We start from the raw sequence: 20203 nt of genomic DNA on the forward strand, positions 1-20203 counted from the left end.
CAGGGAGAGAGTGAGTCGGAGCAGGGAGAGGGAGAGGGAGAGTGAGCAGGGAGAGGAAGTGTGAGCAGGAGCAGGGACAGGGAGAGAGAGAGAGAGAGAGAGAGAGAGAGAGTGAGTGAGTGAGTGAGTGAGTGAGTGAGTGAGTGTGTGTGTGTGTGAGTGAGTGTGAGTGTGAGTGAGTGAGTGAGTGAGTGTGTGTGTGTGTGTGTGTGTGTGTGTGAGTGTGAGTGAGTGAGTGAGTGAGTGAGAGAGAGAGAGAGAGTGTGTGAGAGTGTGAGTGAGTGTGAGCAGGGAAAGTGAGTGTAGGGAGAGTGAGTGTGAGCAGTGAGTGTGAACATGGTGAGTGAGTGAGTGAGTGTGAGCAGGGAGAGTGAGTGTAGGGAGAGTGAGTGTGAGCAGTGAGTGTGAACATGGTGAGTGAGTGAGTGAGTGTGAGCAGGGAGAGTGAGTGAGTGTGAGCAGGATATGGGGGCTGTAAGTGTAAGCAGGAGGTAAGGGCTGAATGTGAGTTTAAGTATTAGACTGATTGTGCGCAGGAAGTGGGGGCTGTAAGTGTGAGCAAGGGCTGAGTGTGAGCAGTGAGTGGAAGTATTGGGCTATGAGTGTGAGCAGGAGCTGGAGGCTGTGAGTGTAACCAAAGCTGAAAGTGTGGGGTGTTGCCATGATGTGATTACTGAGTGTATGTTTGGGCTGTGAGTGTGAGCAAGGACAGTGGATGGTGTGTGCATACAAAGCTCTGGGATCTGACAATGAGCATGCTCTGTACTGCCATCGTGTGCTGCATTTGGATCAGACACAGGTACAGTGACCCTGAGAGACACCAGAAGCCCAGGCTCTGTCTCAGATCTTGAAGGTGCTGCTCTCTCCCACATTGAAGGGTGTAGGATACGTGGTGACATCATCTTCATGCAAGATTTATACAATTGTTTTTTGTTAATTTTTTTAATTCCTGTTAGCTCTGAGTGGCTCATTTGGTGAACTCATCCCTTTGTGCGCATTGGTTCCAGACTTGATCCCAGGCAGTGCTGAGTTAGGTGATCGCTGCTAGGGACAGCAGATCAGATACTACAAACGGCTTAAGTTCCCCCTGTGTTAGGAAAGCGAAAAATAAGACACTTCATTTCCCACTTAATAACCCCTGCTGCAAAATCATCATCATAGGCAGTCCCTCGGAATCGAGGAAGACTTGCTTCCACTCTTAACATGATTTCTTAGGTGGCTGAACAGTCCAATACGGGAACCACAGTCTCTGTCACAGGTGGGACAGATAGTTGTTGAGGGAAGGGGTGGGTGGGACTGGTTTGCCGCACGCTCTTTCCGCTGCCTGCGCTTGATTTCTGCATGCTCTCGACGGCGAGACTCGAGGTGCTCAGCGCCCTCCTGGATGCACTTCCTCCACTTAGGGCGGTCTTTGACCAGGGACTCCCAGGTGTCAGTGGGGATGTTGCAATTTATCAGGGAGGAAAAATACACCCACATGCGGACTCCAGTGAAAAAGAAACCTTTCACGACCTCAGGATATCTCAAAGTGCTTTACAGTCAATGAAGTATTTTTGAAATGTTGTCACTGTTGTAATGTAAGAAGCGCGGCTGGCAATTTGCACCCAGGAAGCTCCCACAAACAGCATTTTGATAAAGACTCAGATAATCTGTTTTTGTTATGTTCATTGAGGGATAAATATTGGCCAGGACACCGGGGAGAACACCCCTGCTCTTTGAAATAGTGCCACGGGATCTTTTACATCCACCTGAGAGAGCAGACGGGGCCTTGGTTTAACGTCTCATCTGAAAGACACATGAATATTGGGCCAGGACACTGGGGGAGAACGCTCCTGCCCTTTGAAATAGTGCCGTAGTTACGCCCACCTGCGAGGGCAGACGGGATCTCGGTTTAACGTCTCATCCGAAAGACGGCACCTCCGACAGCACAGCACTCCCTCAACACTGCACTGGAGTGTCAGCCTAGATTTATGTGCTCTAGTCTCTTGTCAGTGGGACTTGAACCCGTGACCTTCATAAGAAATAGGAGCAGGAGTCGGCCATTCGGCCCCTCGAGCCTCCTGCGCTATTCAATAAGATCATGGCTGATCTGATCATGGACTCAGCTCCACTTCCCTGCCCGCTCCCCATAACCCTTGACTCCCTTCAGACTCCGAGACGAGGGTGCGACACACTGAGCCACGGCTGGCAGCGACGCCTTCTGTGGTCGAACAGCCTTGACATGCACCGTCTCAGCTTCGGTGAGTTACTGGAATTACTGAGGGCCATCATGGGACAGAGCCCAGGGTCACCCGGCACACCAGGAGAGAACTGAATGGTTTAAAAAAATAGCTAAGAGTCGCACAGAAGGATGTCTTGTGTGATTTTAAATTGGAATGGTTGATTCGAGGAAGTGACTCAATTTTTTTGGTCTCGTGCTTTTCATTTCTGTTGTTTGTCATTGTAAGTATATCCTCTTGGCAACAGAAACACAAAGTGAAACCAGGACTGATCCACAGTGACCAATAATGAATCATTTTATTTTTGAAATTCATCTACTCAGGATATGCAGCATCGAGTGTTTCTCTAGCTAATCGAGTGCAGCTACTATCTTGTGCAGAGAGATCGTCAGCTGCCTCTCAATCCGCAGCGATCGGGGTGGGGCCGGAGACTGGATATTAAATTAAAGCAGCAATCGGAGGAAGTGTTTCTGTAACAGACACAGGAGGGGTGCCGAGCAGGTAGGGAGAGACCGGGGGAGTCGATGAGTGTGCTTGAATGGGTGCAGTGTATACTGAATAAGATTTTATCTAAAGGTTAAATGGGAGATTTAAGGTCACAATTCAGTGGGCATCTCAGACGCAGGTAATGTCGGGAATATCTGGAGAATTGGACTGCACAAAATATGCCAGAATTTAGCAAAGCAAGAAATTGCATTTATATAGAGTCTTTCACGGCCTCAAGCCGCCCCAACGTGCTTTACAGCCAATGAAGTACTTTCTGAAGTGTGCTTGTTGCTGTAATGTAGTGGCGTTGTGCGCATTGTGGAGAGTTGGGTTGTGAGGGGCTGGATTTCGCCGGAAACAAGCTCCTAATGGTAAAGTATTTCCATTTCAGTGCCTGCCTCGCCCGGTCCAGTTGGTACCTGCCTGCACCGGACACGGTGTGCCCTGCCACGTGTCGCAGCATGATTCATGTCAAGGCGCGAAGCTCGCCCTACCCGGGGTCACAAGTTCAGCGTTTCCCTGTCGCTGACGGCCAGGTCAGCTGGAGCGTGGCGTGGCCCGAATATCAGCCAGTGGACTATACAGCGGCTTCTGTCCGTGCTGGGCCCGAATGGGCAGACCCCGACTTCAGGTAACACGGGGAGAGGGAGGGAGGAGACAGGAGAGTGAGGAGGAGGGGGGTTTTGGAAAGAGAGAGAGAAGGAGGGGGGAATAGGAAAGAGGGAGGGAGATAGGGGAGGGAGTGGGGAGGGAGATAGGAGAGGGAGTGGGGAGGGAGATAGGAGAGGGAGTGGGGAGGGAGATAGGAGAGGGAGTGGGGAGGGAGATAGGAGAGGGAGTGGGGAGGGAGATAGGAGAGGGAGTGGGGAGGGAGATAGGAGAGGGAGTGGGGAGGGAGATTGGGGAGGGAGATTGGGGAGGGAGATAGGAGAGGGAGTGGGGAGGGAGATAGGAGAGGGAGTGGGGAGGGAGATAGGAGAGGGAGTGGGGAGGGAGATAGGAGAGGGAGTGGGGAGGGAGATAGGAGAGGGAGTGGGGAGGGAGATAGGAGAGGGAGTGGGGAGGGAGATAGGAGAGGGAGTGGGGAGGGAGATAGGAGAGGGAGTGGGGAGGGAGATAGGAGAGGGAGTGGGGAGGGAGATAGGAGAGGGAGTGGGGAGGGAGATAGGAGAGATGGGGGAGGGGAGAATAGGAGAGGGAGGTGGGAGCGAGAGGGGGGTGGACAGGAGGGGGAGGGAGAGGCGAGGGAGGGGGTGGGGGATGAGGGGCGGGGGAGGGGCGAAGGGAACAGGAGAGGGAGGGGGCATGGGAGAGTGGGGATAGGAAAGGCAAGGGAGAGATGGGACAGGAGAGATTGGGGGGGAGGACAGGAGAGGGAGGGTGGTCTGTGCTTTGAAGAGGTGAATCCCGCTCTGATGGTCTTCTCCATCTGCCACCGTTTCCGTGTGTGTCCGTCTCTCCCTGCGTGTGTGTCCCTCTCTCCCCCTGCGTGTATGTCCCCCTCTCCCCCTGCGTGTGTGTCCCCCTCTCTCTCTCCCCCTGCGTGTCTCTCTCTTTCTCTCTCTCTCTCTCTCCCTCTCCCTCTGCCGTTTCATTTTCCTTTCATCAATTAGCCTTTATTCACTTTCGCTGATTTTAAAACAATATTTCTTGTCTGTCAATCATTGGCTTCCTCTCTAACGAACTATTTGTGACACAGGAAGGAAGGGCGAGCGGAACATGGTCCGCGATTCAACGCACTGGATGGCAGAATCGACCGGCGGAGCTTCCTGGGTTTGTACGAGCTGGACGAGGATAAGCTGCCTCGGTGAGTGCTGGTCTCAACCCTTCATTCCCATTGGATGGTGAGCTGCCGAGCTTAGAAACAGTGACGGAAAGGCTCAAGTTCCTACAGTGACCTCTTGAGCATCCCTGATTATAATGGCTTCATCATTGGTGGCCGTGCCTTCAGCTGCCTGGGCCCCAAGCTCTGGAATTCCCTCCCTAAACCTCTCCGCCTCCCTAGTGCATTGAAGCACTGACCACACTTGATCAGCTCCACTGGGCAGGCCACATTGTCCGCATGCCAGACACGGGACTCCCAAAGTAAGCGCTCTACTCGGAACTCCTTCATGGCAAACGAGCCAAAGGTGCGCAAAGGAAACGTTACAAGGGCACCCTCAAAGCCTCCCTGATAAAGTGTAACATCCGCACCGACACCTGGGAATCCCTGGCCAAAGACCGCTCTAAGTGGAGGAAGTGCATCCGGGAGGGCGCTGAGCACCTTGAGTCTCATCGCCGAGAGCGTGCAGAAACCAAGCGCAGGCAGCGGAAGGAGCGCGCGGCAAACCAGGCTCCTCACCCACCCCTTCCCTCAACGACTATCTGTCCCACCTATGACAGGGACTTTGGCTCTCGTATTGGACTGTTCAGTCACCTAAGGACTCGTGTCAAGAGTGGAAGCAAGTCTTCCTCGATTCCGAGGGACTGCCTATGATGATGATGATTTTGCAGCAGGGATCATTAAGTGGGAAATGAAGTGTCTTATTTTTCGCTTTCCTAACACAGGGGGAACTTAAGCCGTTTGTAGTATCTGAACTGCTGTCCCTAGCAGCGATCACCTAACTCAGCACTGCCTGGGATCAAGTCTGGAAACCAATGCGCACGAAGGGATGAGTTCACCAAATGAGCCACTCCGAGCTAACTGTAAAGACCGCACAGGCGTGAAAATTTAAAGGGACAGCGCACTAAAAGAAATGGGCCACGCAGAACAATGCGCAGCTTACCGGGAATATTGAATGCTCCATGAAACCGACCTCTTTGACCAAGCTTTGGGTCACCTGTCTTAATCTCTCCTTATGTGGCTCAGGGTCAAATTTTATCTGATAACGCTCCTGTCAAGTGCCGTGGGTGGTTAAAGGCCCTATATAAATGCAAGTTGTATTTAAAGACGATGGTGACAGTGCCCCTAATGGCTGAGTTGGTAACTGCGCCGTCCAGTGTGTCATTCAGACACACACCCACAGAAAGGTCAAGCCTTGCTCTGTGAGCTCCTCTCTAGTTGGATGGCATTGGGGAACAGTACAATTTATCCTCAGTTCCCTGGGACAGGGAGGGAGGGCGCATAATCAGCCAAGGCCCCCAGTACTGATTGCAATACAGTGACTTCCGTCGGAAGTGTGAGTATGAGGCTGATGCTAGGATTGCATTAGGATGTGATCCTCTCCTAGTTGAATAGCTTTCTGTTACTCAATGTCGCCCTTCAACATGAAGCATGGTCAACGGGGTGAGATACCAGATGTCAGTCTGCGCTTGAAGAAACAAAGACTTGCATTTATATAGTGCCTATCATTACCCCAGGACACCTCAAGGGGCTTAATCTGTTTTTAGACATGTTGGTTGAGGGTTAAATATTGGCCAGGACACCAGGGAGAACTCCCCCGCTCTTCAAAATAGTACCATGAGAGAACAGACGGGGCCTCGGTTTAACGTTTCAGCTGAAAGAAGGCACCTCCGACAGTGCAGCACTCCCTCAGCACTGCACTGCGAGTGTCAGCCTAGATTTTTGTGCTCAAGTTCCAGGCGTGAGACTTGAACCCACAACCACCAGACCCCAGAGGCGAGGGTGCTGCCCAGTAAGCCACAGCTGACATCACAAGCTGGCATCTTCAAGAGAGGATAAGGAGAGAGGGAGAGAGAGAAAAAAAAATGTCTAAATTGCTAAAAGTTAAGTGATTGATAAATGTCGTGGGTGCCAAAAGCTGCTGTAAGTTCCTCAAACTGCAGTAAAATGGGAGGTGCAGTTGAGGCAGAAGATGGAGTGAACAGTTTGCAGAGGGTTGAGTCAGAATGCAAGTGAGCAGAGAAATGGCAAATGAAACCTAAAGCTGACAATGTGAAGTGTTCCTCATTGGGAGAGAAATATATATAAATGTGAAATGAGTACGGTTGAATTAACCCAGGGAGGAACCTGGGTGTAATAGTAAGCTCCACCACTGTTAATATCTACACGTGTGGCAACACAGTTTAACAGAGCTAATAGGCCTTTGGGTGCAATTGGCCAGAGGTTGTATTAAGGCGCCAGTGGTCAACACTGTTACATAAAGGCCACGCCTTTATCAGTGAAGGCGTAGAGAAGAGGAACAAAAAAAATCCCACGTCTAAATGGGGTTAACGAGTGTAATGTATTTGGGTTCTTTGCTTAAGCATTCATCGCAACACATTGCTATTAAGAACTAAAAACAGAAAATGCTGGAAATCTCAGCGGGTCGGGCAGCATCTGTGGAAAGAGAAACAGTTAACGTTTCGGGTTGATGACCCTTTGTCAGAACTGGCATGCTTTCAAGTAATATTCTGCAATCACCTTATTTATTAAGCTATTAAGAACCAGTTGGTTTATTAGCAAAGGTTTACCAATCACACTACACATTACCAGTTCACCCACCAGGCTCACAGCCACCTGCCTCATCGTGGATCCCCCGAACCCAACTGGCTGGGGTTTTATTGAGTCTTGTGAACATCACGTGACTGGCTAAGGCACTCACAATGCAATAGCTCTACAACTATTTTGTGTAAAACATTAAATCAAATGCCCCCTTATTAAAGGGGCACTAGAAACGACAAATTAAACTTTTAGAAACTTTAAACGGTCAAATTAAAATTTAGTTGCTAGGGGTGATGATGCACTCCAGCCTCTCCAGCGCCCACCTCTCGCGGAAGGCCGCGAGCGTACCGGTGGACACGTACCGGCGTGCTCCATTTCCAGGGACACCCTGGCGCGAACATGACCACGGAAGAGAGGCAGGCAGTCGGGCTGAACGACCGCCCGCTGCCTGGACCAGCTGATGGCGCCCTTGGCCAGGCCCAGGAGCAGTCCTACGAGGAGGCCCTCGGACCTACCCGCTCCCCTCCGCGCAGGGTGCCCAAAGATCAGGAGTGTGGGACTGAAGTGCAACCAGAATTTGAGGAGCAGCCCCTTCAGATATTGGAAGAGGGGCTGCAACCTCGCACACTCCATAAAAATGTGGAACACGGACTCTTCCAGATCGCAGAAATTGCAGGCGGCCTGGGAGCCTGTGAACCGACTTAAAAACCTATTGCACGGGACTGCTCCGTGCAAAACCCCAGGCCAAGTCCCCGATAGATAGTGGGAGGACTCCCGCGTAGAGATCACTCCATTGGCTACCACTGCCTCCTCCGGACGGCAAGATGGTGTGCCATGGCGTGTCCGGACGGCAGACGAGGACGGCAACGTGGAGAGTGTGCAGGAGCAGCCCGTACAGGAATCCCCTCCGCGCAGAACTGAAAGGCTCGGAGGGGATTTCCCCGAGGAGGCTGAAGTTGTGAGGCACCGGCTCCTGAGGGAGGTTTCGGGGCTTGGCGCCAATGAGGAATTCCGTTTGGACGGGATCGCCCCACGTGCTTGAGCCTCCTCGACACCTAACGGAGTTAGGGCCCAGTGTTGTTTTTAGCAACTCGATGGCATTGGCCGTTGACACCGAGCCACAGAAGAAATTAAGGCAGATAATCAAAAGCTTGTTAAAAGAGGTAGGTTTTAACGAGGGTCTTAAAGGAAGAAAGAGAGGCGGAGAGGTTTAGGAAGGGAGTTCCAGAGCTTGGGGCCCAAGCAGCTGAAGGCACGGCCACCAATGGTTGAGTAGTTATAATGAGGGATGTTCAAGAGGCCAGAATTTGAGGAGCGCAGACATTTTGTGGGATTGTGAGACTGGAAGAGGTTACAGAGATAGGGAGGGGCGAGGCCATGGAGTGATTTGTAAACAAGGATTAGAATTTTGAAATCGAGGTGTTGTTTAACTGGGAGCCAATGTAGGTCAGCGAGCACAGAAAATACAAGTTGTCCTTATAAAAGCAGCACATGTAACTCAGTGCACGCAGCAACAGGGAGATCAGCTGGTGTGGTGTGGTGAAGGTCCAGCCTCTCTCCATGCCGGTTCAACGGTCCAGCGGTGAGGGGGTCACCCCACGTTAATGACGTTTGCTTCTGATGTTACCCCCAGGAATCCAATGGGAAGAACGGGAATCACTTCTCGAGGACTGCTGGGAAAGTGGGGGCCGAACCACGCGGCTGATCCCATTATCACACGGTACGTAACTCGCAGGCTGGCCCAGATCACCCTGTCTCATCCGTGCGCGAACCCCACCTTTACACAGGCTGGTCCAGATCACCCTGTCTCATCCGTGCGCGAACCCCACCTTTACACAGGCTGGCCCAGATTACCCTGTCTCATCCGTGCGCGAACCCCACCTTTACACAGGCTGGCCCAGATCACCCTGTCTCATCCGTGCGCGAACCCCACCTTTACACAGGCTGGTCCAGATCACCCTGTCTCATCCGTGCGCGAACCCCACCTTTACACAGGCTGGCCCAGATTACCCTGTCTCATCCGTGCGCGAACCCCACCTTTACACAGGCTGGCCCAGATCACCCTGTCTCATCCGTGCGCGAACCCCACCTTTACACAGGCTGGTCCAGATCACCCTGTCTCATCCGTGCGCGAACCCCACCTTTACACAGGCTGGTCCAGATCACCCTGTCTCATCCGTGCGCGAACCCCACCTTTACACAGGCTGGTCCGGATCACCCTGTCTCATCCATACGTGAACCCCACCTTTACACATGCTGGTCCGGATCACCCTATCTCATCCGTGCGCGAACCCCACCTTTACACAGGCTGGTCCGGATCACCCTGTCTCATCCGTGCGCGAACCCCAACTTTACACATGCTGGTCCAGATCAGCCTGTCTCATCCGTGCGCGAACCCCACCTTCACACCAGACTGGTCCGGGTGGATCTGCAGCCCCCGGTCTGTGCAGTAAAAGAATGAACTTGCATTTCTGTAGCGCCTTTCAACCTCTCGGGTCGTCCCAAAGCGCTTTACAGCCAATGAAGTACTTTTGGAGTGTAGTCACTGTTGTAATGTGGGAAACGCGGCAGCCAATTTGCGCACAGCAAGCTCCCACAAACAGCAATGTGATAATGACCCGATAATCTTGTTTTTATTTAGTGATGTTGGTTGAGGGGTAAATATTGGCCCCAGGACATCAGGGAGAACTTCCGTGCTTTTCTTCAAAATTGTGGCCATGGAATTTTTTACGTCCACCAGAGAGGGCGAACGGGGCCTCGGTTTGACGTTTTATCCGAAAGTTGGCACCTCCGACAATGTGGCGCTCCCTCAGCACTGCACTGGGAAGCTCAGTCTGGACCTCGTGCTCTAGTCTGTGGAGTGGGACTTACCTGACCCCACGACCTTCTGACTCCGAGTTAGCCCAGTACTGCACCGGAGTGGAGAGAGAGGGCGGTGCATTAACTCACTGCACCAACTGGTCCCCGTCAGACAGAGGAGGCCCTCATTCCTATCGTGTGGCCTGGATCTGAACCCAGATGCCCAGAGGTGGAAGGGCAGTGTCTGACCTGTACAGTGACTCTGTCTGAGAAAGGGGGCTGTGACCTCTCTATCTGAGCTGTACATTGCTTCGTACTTAGAAATATAGAAAATAGGTGCAGGGGTAGGCCATTCGGCCCATCGAGCCTGCACCGCCATTCAATGAGTTCATGGCTGAACATGCAACTTCAGTACCCCATTCCTGCTTTCTCGCCATACCCCTTAATGGTCCTAGTAGTAAGGACGACATCTAACTCCCTTTTGAATATATCTAATGAACTGGCCTCAACAACTTTCTGTGGTAGAGAATTTCACAGGTTCTCTGGGTGAAGAAGTTTCTCCTCATCTCGGTCCTAAATGGCTTACGCCTTATCCTTAGACTGTGACCCCTGGTTCTGGACTTCCCCAACATTGGGAACATTCTTCCTGCATCTAACCTGTCTAAACCCGTCAGAATTTTAAATGTTTCTGAGATCCCCTCTCATTCTTCTGAACTCCAGTGAATACAAGCCCAGTTGATCCAGTCTTTCTTGATATGTCAGTCCCACCATCCCGGGAATCAGTCTGGTGAACCTTCGCTGCACTCCCTCAATAGCAACAATGTCCTTCTTCAAGTTAGGAGACCAAAACTGTACACAATACTCCAGGTGTGGCCTCACCAAGGCCCTGTACAACTGTAGTAACACCTCCCTGCCCCTGTACTCAAATTCCCTCACTATGAAGGCCAACATGCCATTTGCTTTCTTAACCGCCTGCTGTACCTGCATGCCAACCTTCAATGACTGATGTACCATGACACCCAGGTCTCGTTGCACCTCCCCTTTTCCTAATCTGTCACCATTCAGATAATAGTCTGTCTCTCTGTTTTTACCACGAAAGTGGATAACCTCACATTTATCCACATTATACTTCATCTGCCATGCATTTGCCCACTCACCTAACCTATCCAAGTCACCCTGCAGCCTCATAGCATCCTCCTCGCAGCTCACACTGCCACCCAACTTAGTGTCATCTGCAAATTTGGAGATACTACATTTAATCCCCTCGTCTAAATCATTAATGTACAATGTAAACAGCTGGGGCCCCAGCACAGAACCTTGCGGTACCCCACTAGTCACTGCCTGCCATTCTGAAAAGTACCCATTTACTCCTACTCTTTGCTTCCTGTCTGCCAACCAGTTCTCAATCCACGTCAGCACACTACCCCCAATCCCATGTGCTTTAACTTTGCACATTAATCTCTTGTGTGGGACCTTGTCGAAAGCCTTCTGAAAGTCCAAATACACCACATCAACTGGTTCTCCCTTGTCCACTCTACTGGAAACATCCTCAAAAAATTCCAGGTGGTTTGTCAAGCATGATTTTCCTTTCACAAATCCATGCTGACTTGGACCTATCATGTCACCTCTTTCCAAATGCGCTGCTATGACATCCTTAATAATTGATTCCATCATTTTACCCACTACTGATGTCAGGCTGACCGGTCTATAATTCCCTGTTTTCTCTCTCCCTCCTTTTTTAAAAAGTGGGGTTACATTGGCTACCCTCCACTCCATAGGAACTGATCCAGAGTCTATGGAATGTTGGAAAATGACTGTCAATGCATCCGTTATTTCCAAGGCCACCTCCTTAAGTACTCTGGGATGCAGACCATTAGGCCCTGGGGATTTATCGGCCTTCAATCCCACCAATTTCCCCAACACAATTTCCCGACTAATAAGGATTTCCCTCAGTTCCTCCTTTTTACTAGACCCTCTGACCCCTTTTATATCCGGAAGGTTGTTTGTGTCCTCCTTAGTGAATACCGAGCCAAAGTACTTGTTCAATTGGTCTGCCATTTCTTTGTTCCCCGTTATGACTTCCCCTGATTCTGACTGCAGGGGACCTACATTTGTCTTTACTAAACTTTTTCTCTTTACATATCTATAGAAGCTTTTGCAGTCCGTTTTAATGTTCCCTGCAAGCTTCCTCTCATACTCTATTTTCCCTGCCCTAATCAAACCCTTTGTCCTCCTCTGCTGAGTTCTAAATTTCTCCCAGTCCCTGGGTTCGCTGCTATTTCTGGCCAATTTGTATGCCACTTCCTTGGCTTTAATATTATCCCTGATTTCCCTTGATAGCCACGGTTGAGCCACCTTCCCTTTTTTATTTTTACGCTGTCTTGTTTAGATCTGCTCACTGCCCCTTCCCTTCTCTGTGGGGAGACGTCACACCCCTGTTCGACGCCTGCTTACAAATATAAATCTGGGCTTGTGCAATCAGAGGAGCCTTGGTCCTGTTGCTCGAGAGCTCCCAATGCCTCCAGTCCCTCTGTCCCTTTAGTTTGAAAAACATGTTTTTCTTTCGGCTCGTAAACGTAGATAATTTTCGCCCAACAAACAACTTATAAAACACCAGCTCTCTTCCTGCCCTGTTCTTTGTGTATTTTTACATAGAATCATAGCGGCCATCGTGCCTGTGCCTGCTCTGTGAAAGAACGATCCAATTAGTCCCACTCCCTGCTCTTTCCCCATAGCCCTGCAAATCCTTTTGAAGTATTTATCCAATTCTCTGTTTGAAAGTTACTACTGACTCTGCTCCCACCGCCCTTTCAGGCAGCGCATTCCAGATCACAGCAACTCGCTGTGTAATAAACACATTCTCCTTCTCGCCCCTCTGGTTCTTTTGCCAATTATCTTGAATCTGTGTCCCTCTGGTTACCAACCCGTCTGCCAGTGGAAACCGTTTCTCTTTGGCTTACTCTGTTGAAACCTCTCGTAGTCCCTGAGCAGGGTACAAGAAAGGGTTTGTCATCTGATAACTGAGCCCTCTCCCGTCCTTAGCCTCCAACCCCGCTCTCTGCAGCAAGCGTTCTTTGTGTTCTCAGTACCGATATGGTCGTTGTGACTCTCCGTGTCCTGTTTCGATGCTGACTGGGGGGGCGTTTTCCTTCTGCCTTGCAGGTGGAAGAGAGAGGGAGACGAGAAGGTGATTCACGAGCTGTCCGGCAAACCCATTCTGCAGTTCGTGGCGATAAAGCGGAAGGACTGTGGGGAATGGGCGATTCCCGGGGTGAGGGCAGCCTGGTGATCGCGACGGAGCCCGTCACCTGTACACAGTCCCTCCCTTCACCCCCATTCCCCACGTGTGCTCCTGTCCCTTTCACATCCATAGAATCGTAGAAAGAACGTAAGAAATAGGAGCAGGAGTAGGCCATACGGCCCCTCGAGCCTGCTCCGCCATTTGATAAGATCACGGCTGATCTGATCATGGACTCGGGTCCACTTCCCCGCCCGCTCCCCATAACCCCTTATCGGTTAAGAAACTGTCTGTCTATTTCTGTCTTAAATTTATTCAATGACCCAGCTTCCACAGCTCTCTGAGGCAGCGAATTCCACAGATTTACACCCCTCTGAGAGAAGAAATTCCTCCTCAGTTTTAAATGGGCGGCCCCTTATTCTAAGATCATGCCCTCTAGTTCTAGTCTCCCCCATCAGTGGAAACATCCTCTCTGCATCCACCTTGTCAAGCCCCCTCATAATCTTATACGTTTTGGCACAGAAAGAGGCCATTTTGGCCCAGCGGGTCTGTGCCGGCCGACAAAGAGCTATCCAGACTTCTGCCATTTTCCAGCTCTCGGTCTGTAGCCCTGTAGGTTACGGCACTTCAAGTGCACACATCCAAGTACTTTTTAAATGTGGTGAGGGTATCTGCCTCTACCACCCTTTCAGGCAGTGAGTTCCAGACCCCCACCGCCCTCTGGGTGAAATCATTTCTCCTCAACTCCCCCATAATCCTGCTGCCACTTACTTTCAATCTCCGGTGTTCTTTCCCCAGTCTCCTGGATGCAATGTCAGGCAGCCGTCCGCTCTCCAGCTCCCGCCAAGCTTGGGTCTCGCAGGATGCGGGCAATGCGGGATTTGATGGGTGGGACGCGAGCAGCCTCTCCATCGAGCCTGCGCCGCACACCATGGTGGCCGCAGCATCCTGACCAGACACTCCCTCTGCGCCCCGGGGTTGACTCTGTGCGATCCTATTGTGCTTCTTTCTTTCCTGGACTTGTTTCCCTTGCGCTTCCAATTGGGATTCTTCGCAAGAGATCCAGCCTTGGTGGCTGGCGGGGGGGGGGGGCTGTGGGGGGGGGGGTGGTGGGAATAGCGAGCGAGGGCTGAGTTCGCTGTCGCCAGGCCTCCCCCCCCCCCCCCCCCCCAATCTCAGACAATGAGTTAAGTCCACAGATTTGTTTATTTGTTTCTGGGATGTGGGCGTCGCTGGCAAGGCCGGCATTTATTGCCCATCCCTAATTACCCCTTGAGAAGGTGGTAGTGAGCCGTCTTCTTGAACCGCTGCAGTCCTGTGTGGTGAAGGTGCTCCCACAGTGCTGTTAGGGAGGGAGTTCCAGGATTGTGACCCAATGACGATGAAGGAATGACCGATATATTTCCAAGTCAGGATGGTGCGTGACTTGGAGGGGAACGTGGAGGTGGCGGTGTTCCCATGCGCCTGCTGCCCTTGTGTTCAGTCACCTAAGAACTCACTTTTAGAGTGAAAGCAAGATTTCGAGGGTCTGCCTATGATGATGTCCTTCGAGGTGGCAGAGGCCGTGGGTTTATGAGCTGCTGCCAAAGAAACCTTGGCGCGTTGCCGCAGTGCATCTTGTAGATGGTACACACAGCAGCCACGGTGCGCCGGTGGTGGAACGATGCCTATATCACATGAACAAATAAAAAATGATTTGAGGAGTTGATCATTCTGAGCCCAGCTCTCCTTCCCCCCCCCCCCCCAAAGGTTGAAGGGTCACCCTCCGGCCCTGCTGTAATTGCCTCTCCCTCTCCCGTGACAGGGAATGGTGGACGATGGCGAGCTCGTGTCGACGACCCTGATGCGCGAGTTCGGCGAAGAAGCCCTCGATTCTCTGACTGCCTCCGGCCCCGAGAAGGATCGTCTGAGAGTACTGTTCAAAACCATCTTCAGCAAGGAGATGGCCAGGGAGGTGAGCAGGTGGAAAGGGGTGGCTTCTGTGTCAGCCGTGGCTCAGTGGGCAGCACTCTCGCCTCTGAGTCAGAAGTTCGTGGGTTCAAGCCCCACTCCAGGGACTTGAGCGCATAAATCTTGGCTGACACTCCCAGTGCAGTGCTGAGGGAGTGCTGCACTGTCGGAAGTGCTGTCTTTCGGATGAGACGTTAAACCGAGGCCCCGTCTGCCCTCTCAGGTGGACGTAAAAGATCCCATGGCACTATTTCGAAGAAGAGCAGGGGAGTTATCCCCGGTGTCCTGGGGCCAGTATATATCCCTCAATCAACATAACCAAAACCGATTATCTGGTCATTATCACATTGCTGTTTGTGGGAGCTTGCTGTGCGCAAATTGGCTGCCACGTTTGCTACATTACAACAGTGACTACACTTCAAAAGTACTTCATTGACTGTAAAGCACTTTGAGACGTCCGGTGGTCATGAAAGGCGCTATATAAATGCAAGTGTGTCCCTTTCCCCAACACTCACACTCTGGGGACCAGACAGCTGGCACATCTGTGTCCTGCATTGAGCCGACTGCTCTGTGTCTTTCCTGTATTCTTCCCCACAAATCCAGCTCTGTGTGCTCTCTTGGACTGGTTACAATCGCCCAAAGAGGTCAGAGAGTAATTTTCCAGATTTTATTTAGGTGTCCTGATATTCAGACTGGATTTCTGTCTCTCCCAGGAGGTCCCATGTCTGCCTCACGCTGCACAGGGCATCACAACCCGTACCAGACAGGTTATATCACCATACACCACAAAGAGAGGCCATTCGGCCCAACGTGCCTGTGCCGAATGGCCTCTTTGAAAGCCCCACTCCCCCTGCTCTTTCCCTACAGCCCTGCAAACTTTCACGTATTTAGAAGGAAGCATGAGGAGAGGCAGTATAGCCAAATGGCCCAGTTTTAAAGCGGGTATCGGAACAGAGAGACCTGGAGGTGCATGTACGCTAGGGTGACCATATGATCCGGCTCCCGAGGACTCTCCCTGGATGAGGTACTGGGGGGGGGGGGCGGATGGGGAAGGAGCTCCTGATGAATCCTGGGAAAGTGGGTGGGCACCAGTTGCAGGTGAACCGTTGTCGGGAGTCTTGGATTGGTTCAGCCCAGTTCATCCAGTTTGTTTTCCTAACTTTCTGATCCAGGTGTTTGCAGGATACGTGGATGATCCGCGGAACACCGACAGCGCCTGGATGGAGACAGTGGCCGCCAACTTCCACGATGACGCAGGTAAATGCGGGGGGGGGGGGGGGGGAGTTGGGGAAGGGGAGGGGAGGGGAGGGAAGTTGAGGAAGAGGGAGCAGAATCCTCTGCCGACTTTCCCTACATTCCAACAGTGATTCCACTCCAAACAGTACGTCATTGGCTGGAAAGCACTTTGGGAGGACCTGAGGTCGTGAGAGGAGCTGTAGAAATGCAAGTTCTTTCTCGAGAGGAAGCATAGAATTATAGAAATTTACAGCACGGAAGGAGGCCATTTCGGCCCATCGTGTCCACGCCGGCCGACCAAGAGCTATCCAGCCTAATCCCACTTTCCAGCTCCTGGTCCGTAGCCCTGCAGGTTATGGCACTTCAGGTACACATCCAAGTATTTTTTAAATGTGGTGAGGGTTTCTGCCTCTTAACACCCTTTCAGGCAGTGAGTTCCAGACCCCCACCACCCTCTGGGTGAAGAAATTTCCCCTCAAATCCCCTCAAAACTTCCCCCCCCTCCCCCAATTACTTTAAATCTATGCCTCCTGGTTGTTGACCCCTCTTCTAAGGGAAATAGGCCCTTTCTATCCACTATATCTAGGCCCCTTATAATTTTATACACCTCAATAAGGTCTCCCTTCAGCCTCCTCTGTTCCAATGAAAACAAATCCAGCCTATCCAATCTGTCCTCATAGCTTGGATTCTCCACTCCCGGCAATGTCCTCGTAAATCTCCTCTGTACCCTCTCCAGTGCAATCACGTCCTTCCTGTAATGGGGTGCCCAGAACTGCACACAGTACTCCAGCTGTGGCCTAACCAGTGTTTTATACAGTTCAAGCATAGCCTCCCTGCTCTTGTGTTCTATGCCTCGGCTAATAAAGGCAAGTATTCCATATGCCTTCTTAACCACCTTATCTACCTGGCCTGCTACTTTCAGGGATCTGTGGACCTGCACTCCAAGGTCCCTTTGTTCCTCTACACTTCTCAGTATCCTACCATTTAATGTGTATTCCCTTGCCTTGTGAGCCCTCCCCAAATGCATTACCTCACACTTCTCCGGATTAAATTCCATTTGCCACTGTTCTGCCCACCTGACCAGTTGATTGATATCTTCCTGCAGTCTGCAGCTTTCTTCTTCATTATCAACCACACAGCCGGTTTTTGTATCATCTGCAAACTTCTTAATCATACCCCCATCATTCAAGTCTAGATCATTGATGTATATCACAAAAAGCAAGGGACCCAATACTGAGCCCTGCGGAACCCCACTGGAAACATCCTTCCAGTCACAAAAACGCCCATCACCCACATAAGAACATAAGAATTAGGAACAGGAGTAGGCCATCTAGCCCCTCGAGCCTGCTCCGCCATTCAACAAGATCATGGCTGATCTGGCCGTGGACTCAGCTCCACTTACCCGCCCGCTCCCCATAACCCTTAATTCCCTTATTGGTTAAAAATCTATCTATCTGTGATTTGAATACATTCAATGAGCTAGCCTCAACTGCTTCCTTGGAAGAGAATTCCACAGATTCACAACCCTCTGGGAGAAGAAATTCCTTCTCAACTCGGTTTAAATTGGCTCCCCCGTATTTTGAGGCTGTGCCCCCTAGTTCTAGTCTCCCCGACCAGTGGAAACAACCTCTCGGCCTCTATCTTGTCTATTCCTTTCATTTTAAATGTTTCTATAAGATCACCCCTCATCCTTCTGAACTCCAACGAGTAAAGACCCAGTCTACTCAATCTATCATCATAAGGTAACCCCCTCATCTCTGGAATCAGCCTCGTGAATCGTCTCTGTAACCCCTCCAAAGCTAGTATAGCCTTCCTTAAGGTGACCAAAACTGCACGCAGTACTCCAGGTGCGGCCTCACCAATACCCTATACAGTTGCAGAAGGACCTCCCTGCTTTTGTACTCCATCCCTCTCGCAATGAAGGCCAACATTCCATTCGCCTTCCTGATTACCTGCTGCACCTGCAAACTAACTTTTTGGGATTCATGCACAAGGACCCCCAGGTCCCTCTGCACCGCAGCATGTTGTAATTTCTCCTCATTCAAATAATATTCCCTTTTACTTTTTTTTTCCAAGGTGGATGACCTCACATTTTCCGACATTGTATTCCATCTGCCAAACCTGAGCCCATTCGCTTAACCTATCTACCCATTACCCTTTGCTTCCTGCCTCTGAGCCAATTTTGGATCCAACTTGCCACTTTGCCCTGGATCCCATGGGCTTTTACTTTTGTGACCAGTCTGCCATGTGGGACCTTATCAAAAGCTTTGCTAAAATCCATATACACTACATCGTACACACTGCCCTCATCGACCCTCCTGGAAAAATTCAATCAGTGGCAGAGAATCCAATTGGTATCCTTGGCGGTAACGTTACCTCTCTTTCCAGGGGACAGTGTGGGACAGCTGGATCTACATGCGGGGGACGACGCTAAGCACGTCCAGTGGTCTGACATTGGGCAGGACCTGCAGCTCTACGCCACCCACTCCAACTTCATGAAGAGCGTTGCCGAGCTCTGGGACGCCCATTGGTAGCGAAGGATGGTGAACGAGTGTTCCAGGGGGCCATTGAATCAATGCGAAGTCTGCAAACGATGAGGGAAATGTGAGAGGGGCAGGACTGGGGGGGCGGGGGTAACGGGAAGGGTGTAATTCGGAACCCAACCAGGCCTGGGGTAATGAGTAGTCCACACACAACGCTACCCCGATCGAACCTTGTGTTTGGTCGGACAGCACTGGCCGCAGGGGATGTGTTCACTGCCACACACAATGCCGGCCGAGATTCTCCACATACTGTCAGCCACACCAGTCTTGTTGGAGGGTCATTTCAAAGGGAATTTCACGCCCCCTCGCCTCTCCTCACGACATGTCAGCCAGTGGCTCAGTGGGTAGAACACTCGCCTCTAAGTCAGCAGGTTGTGGGTTCAAGTCCCACTCCAGAGACTTGAGCACGTAAATCTGGGCTGACACTCCCAGTGCCAGTCTTTCGGATGAGACATTAAACCGAGGCCCCGCCTACTCTCTCAGGTGACCTGGCCAATATTTATCCCTCAATCAACATCACTAAAAAAACAGATGATCTGGTCATTATATAAAAATATCAAAATACAATAGGTTAAACAAAGATTTTATAGTTTCTTTGCTTAAAGGTACAATTTGTTCTAAGATAATAGATTTTTATCTCAATTAACATATGTTCTTGAATAACTGTTCTATATATAGCTATAACTTATTTTAATCTCAATTGAATTAATCTGATTTTCTATTGGATTGTAGTACCTGTATTTAATGTGCATTAGAGATAGTTATTAATAAAGCTAATTTGTTTCAAAATCTTGCATAGTTGGATTTTATAGTAGCAGACTTAAGTAACTGCTTAAGAATTGAACAACCATAGCTGTGATGGAAATCTATTGTTAGGATATTAAGAGTGATCCACAGAACACCACCTTTAAAAACAGTTATACAGCCTGCAATACTTCATCAACAACAGTCTACGAATGTACCTATATAACATTTTAATGACTTTGGTAAACCATCTACGGATGTGTCTAAAGAAGATAGTCTAATTTATTTCTCCACAGGTTGGCCAATAAATATCAGTGGGAAAACAAACTCAAGTCTTTGAAGGAATAGAGGATTTGAGTATAGGAGCAGGTAGGTCTTACTGCAGTTGTACAGGGCCTTAGTGAGGCCTCACCTGGAATATTGTATTTAGTTTTGGTCTCCTAATCTGAGGAAGGACGTTCTTACTATTGAGGGAGTGTAACGAAGGTTCACCAGACTGATTCCCGGGATGGCTGGACTGTCCTATGAGAAGAGACTGGATCAACTGGGCCTTTATTCACTGGAGTTTAGAAGGATGAGAGGAGATCTCATAGAAACGTATAAGATTCTGACGGGACTGGACAGG

The 20203-nt window shown here is 50.6% G+C and overlaps 1 protein-coding gene across 3 annotated transcripts; it reads left to right on the forward strand.

The window, feature by feature from the left end:
- Nucleotides 1-7: 7 nt before the first annotated feature.
- Nucleotides 8-19623, forward strand: LOC139281257 (ADP-ribose pyrophosphatase, mitochondrial-like). Of its 3 annotated transcripts, none has more exons than XM_070901332.1 (9): nucleotides 8-799; nucleotides 2543-2720; nucleotides 3097-3336; nucleotides 4405-4512; nucleotides 8702-8788; nucleotides 13030-13138; nucleotides 14910-15059; nucleotides 16228-16312; nucleotides 18680-19623. In XM_070901332.1, exons 3-9 carry the CDS (start codon nucleotides 3167-3169, stop codon nucleotides 18823-18825), a joined length of 855 nt encoding a protein of 284 aa, XP_070757433.1. In that variant the 5' UTR covers nucleotides 8-799; nucleotides 2543-2720; nucleotides 3097-3166; the 3' UTR covers nucleotides 18826-19623. The 3 variants fall into 3 exon arrangements, with proteins under 3 accessions (XP_070757433.1, XP_070757432.1, XP_070757434.1); XM_070901333.1 differs by lacking the exon at nucleotides 8-799 and adding an exon at nucleotides 2044-2240; XM_070901331.1 differs by lacking the exon at nucleotides 2543-2720.
- The last annotated feature ends 580 nt before the right edge of the window (nucleotides 19624-20203 follow it).

Source organism: Pristiophorus japonicus, chromosome 15, assembly GCF_044704955.1.
Source record: "Pristiophorus japonicus isolate sPriJap1 chromosome 15, sPriJap1.hap1, whole genome shotgun sequence".
NCBI classification, from domain to species: Eukaryota; Metazoa; Chordata; class Chondrichthyes; family Pristiophoridae; genus Pristiophorus; species Pristiophorus japonicus.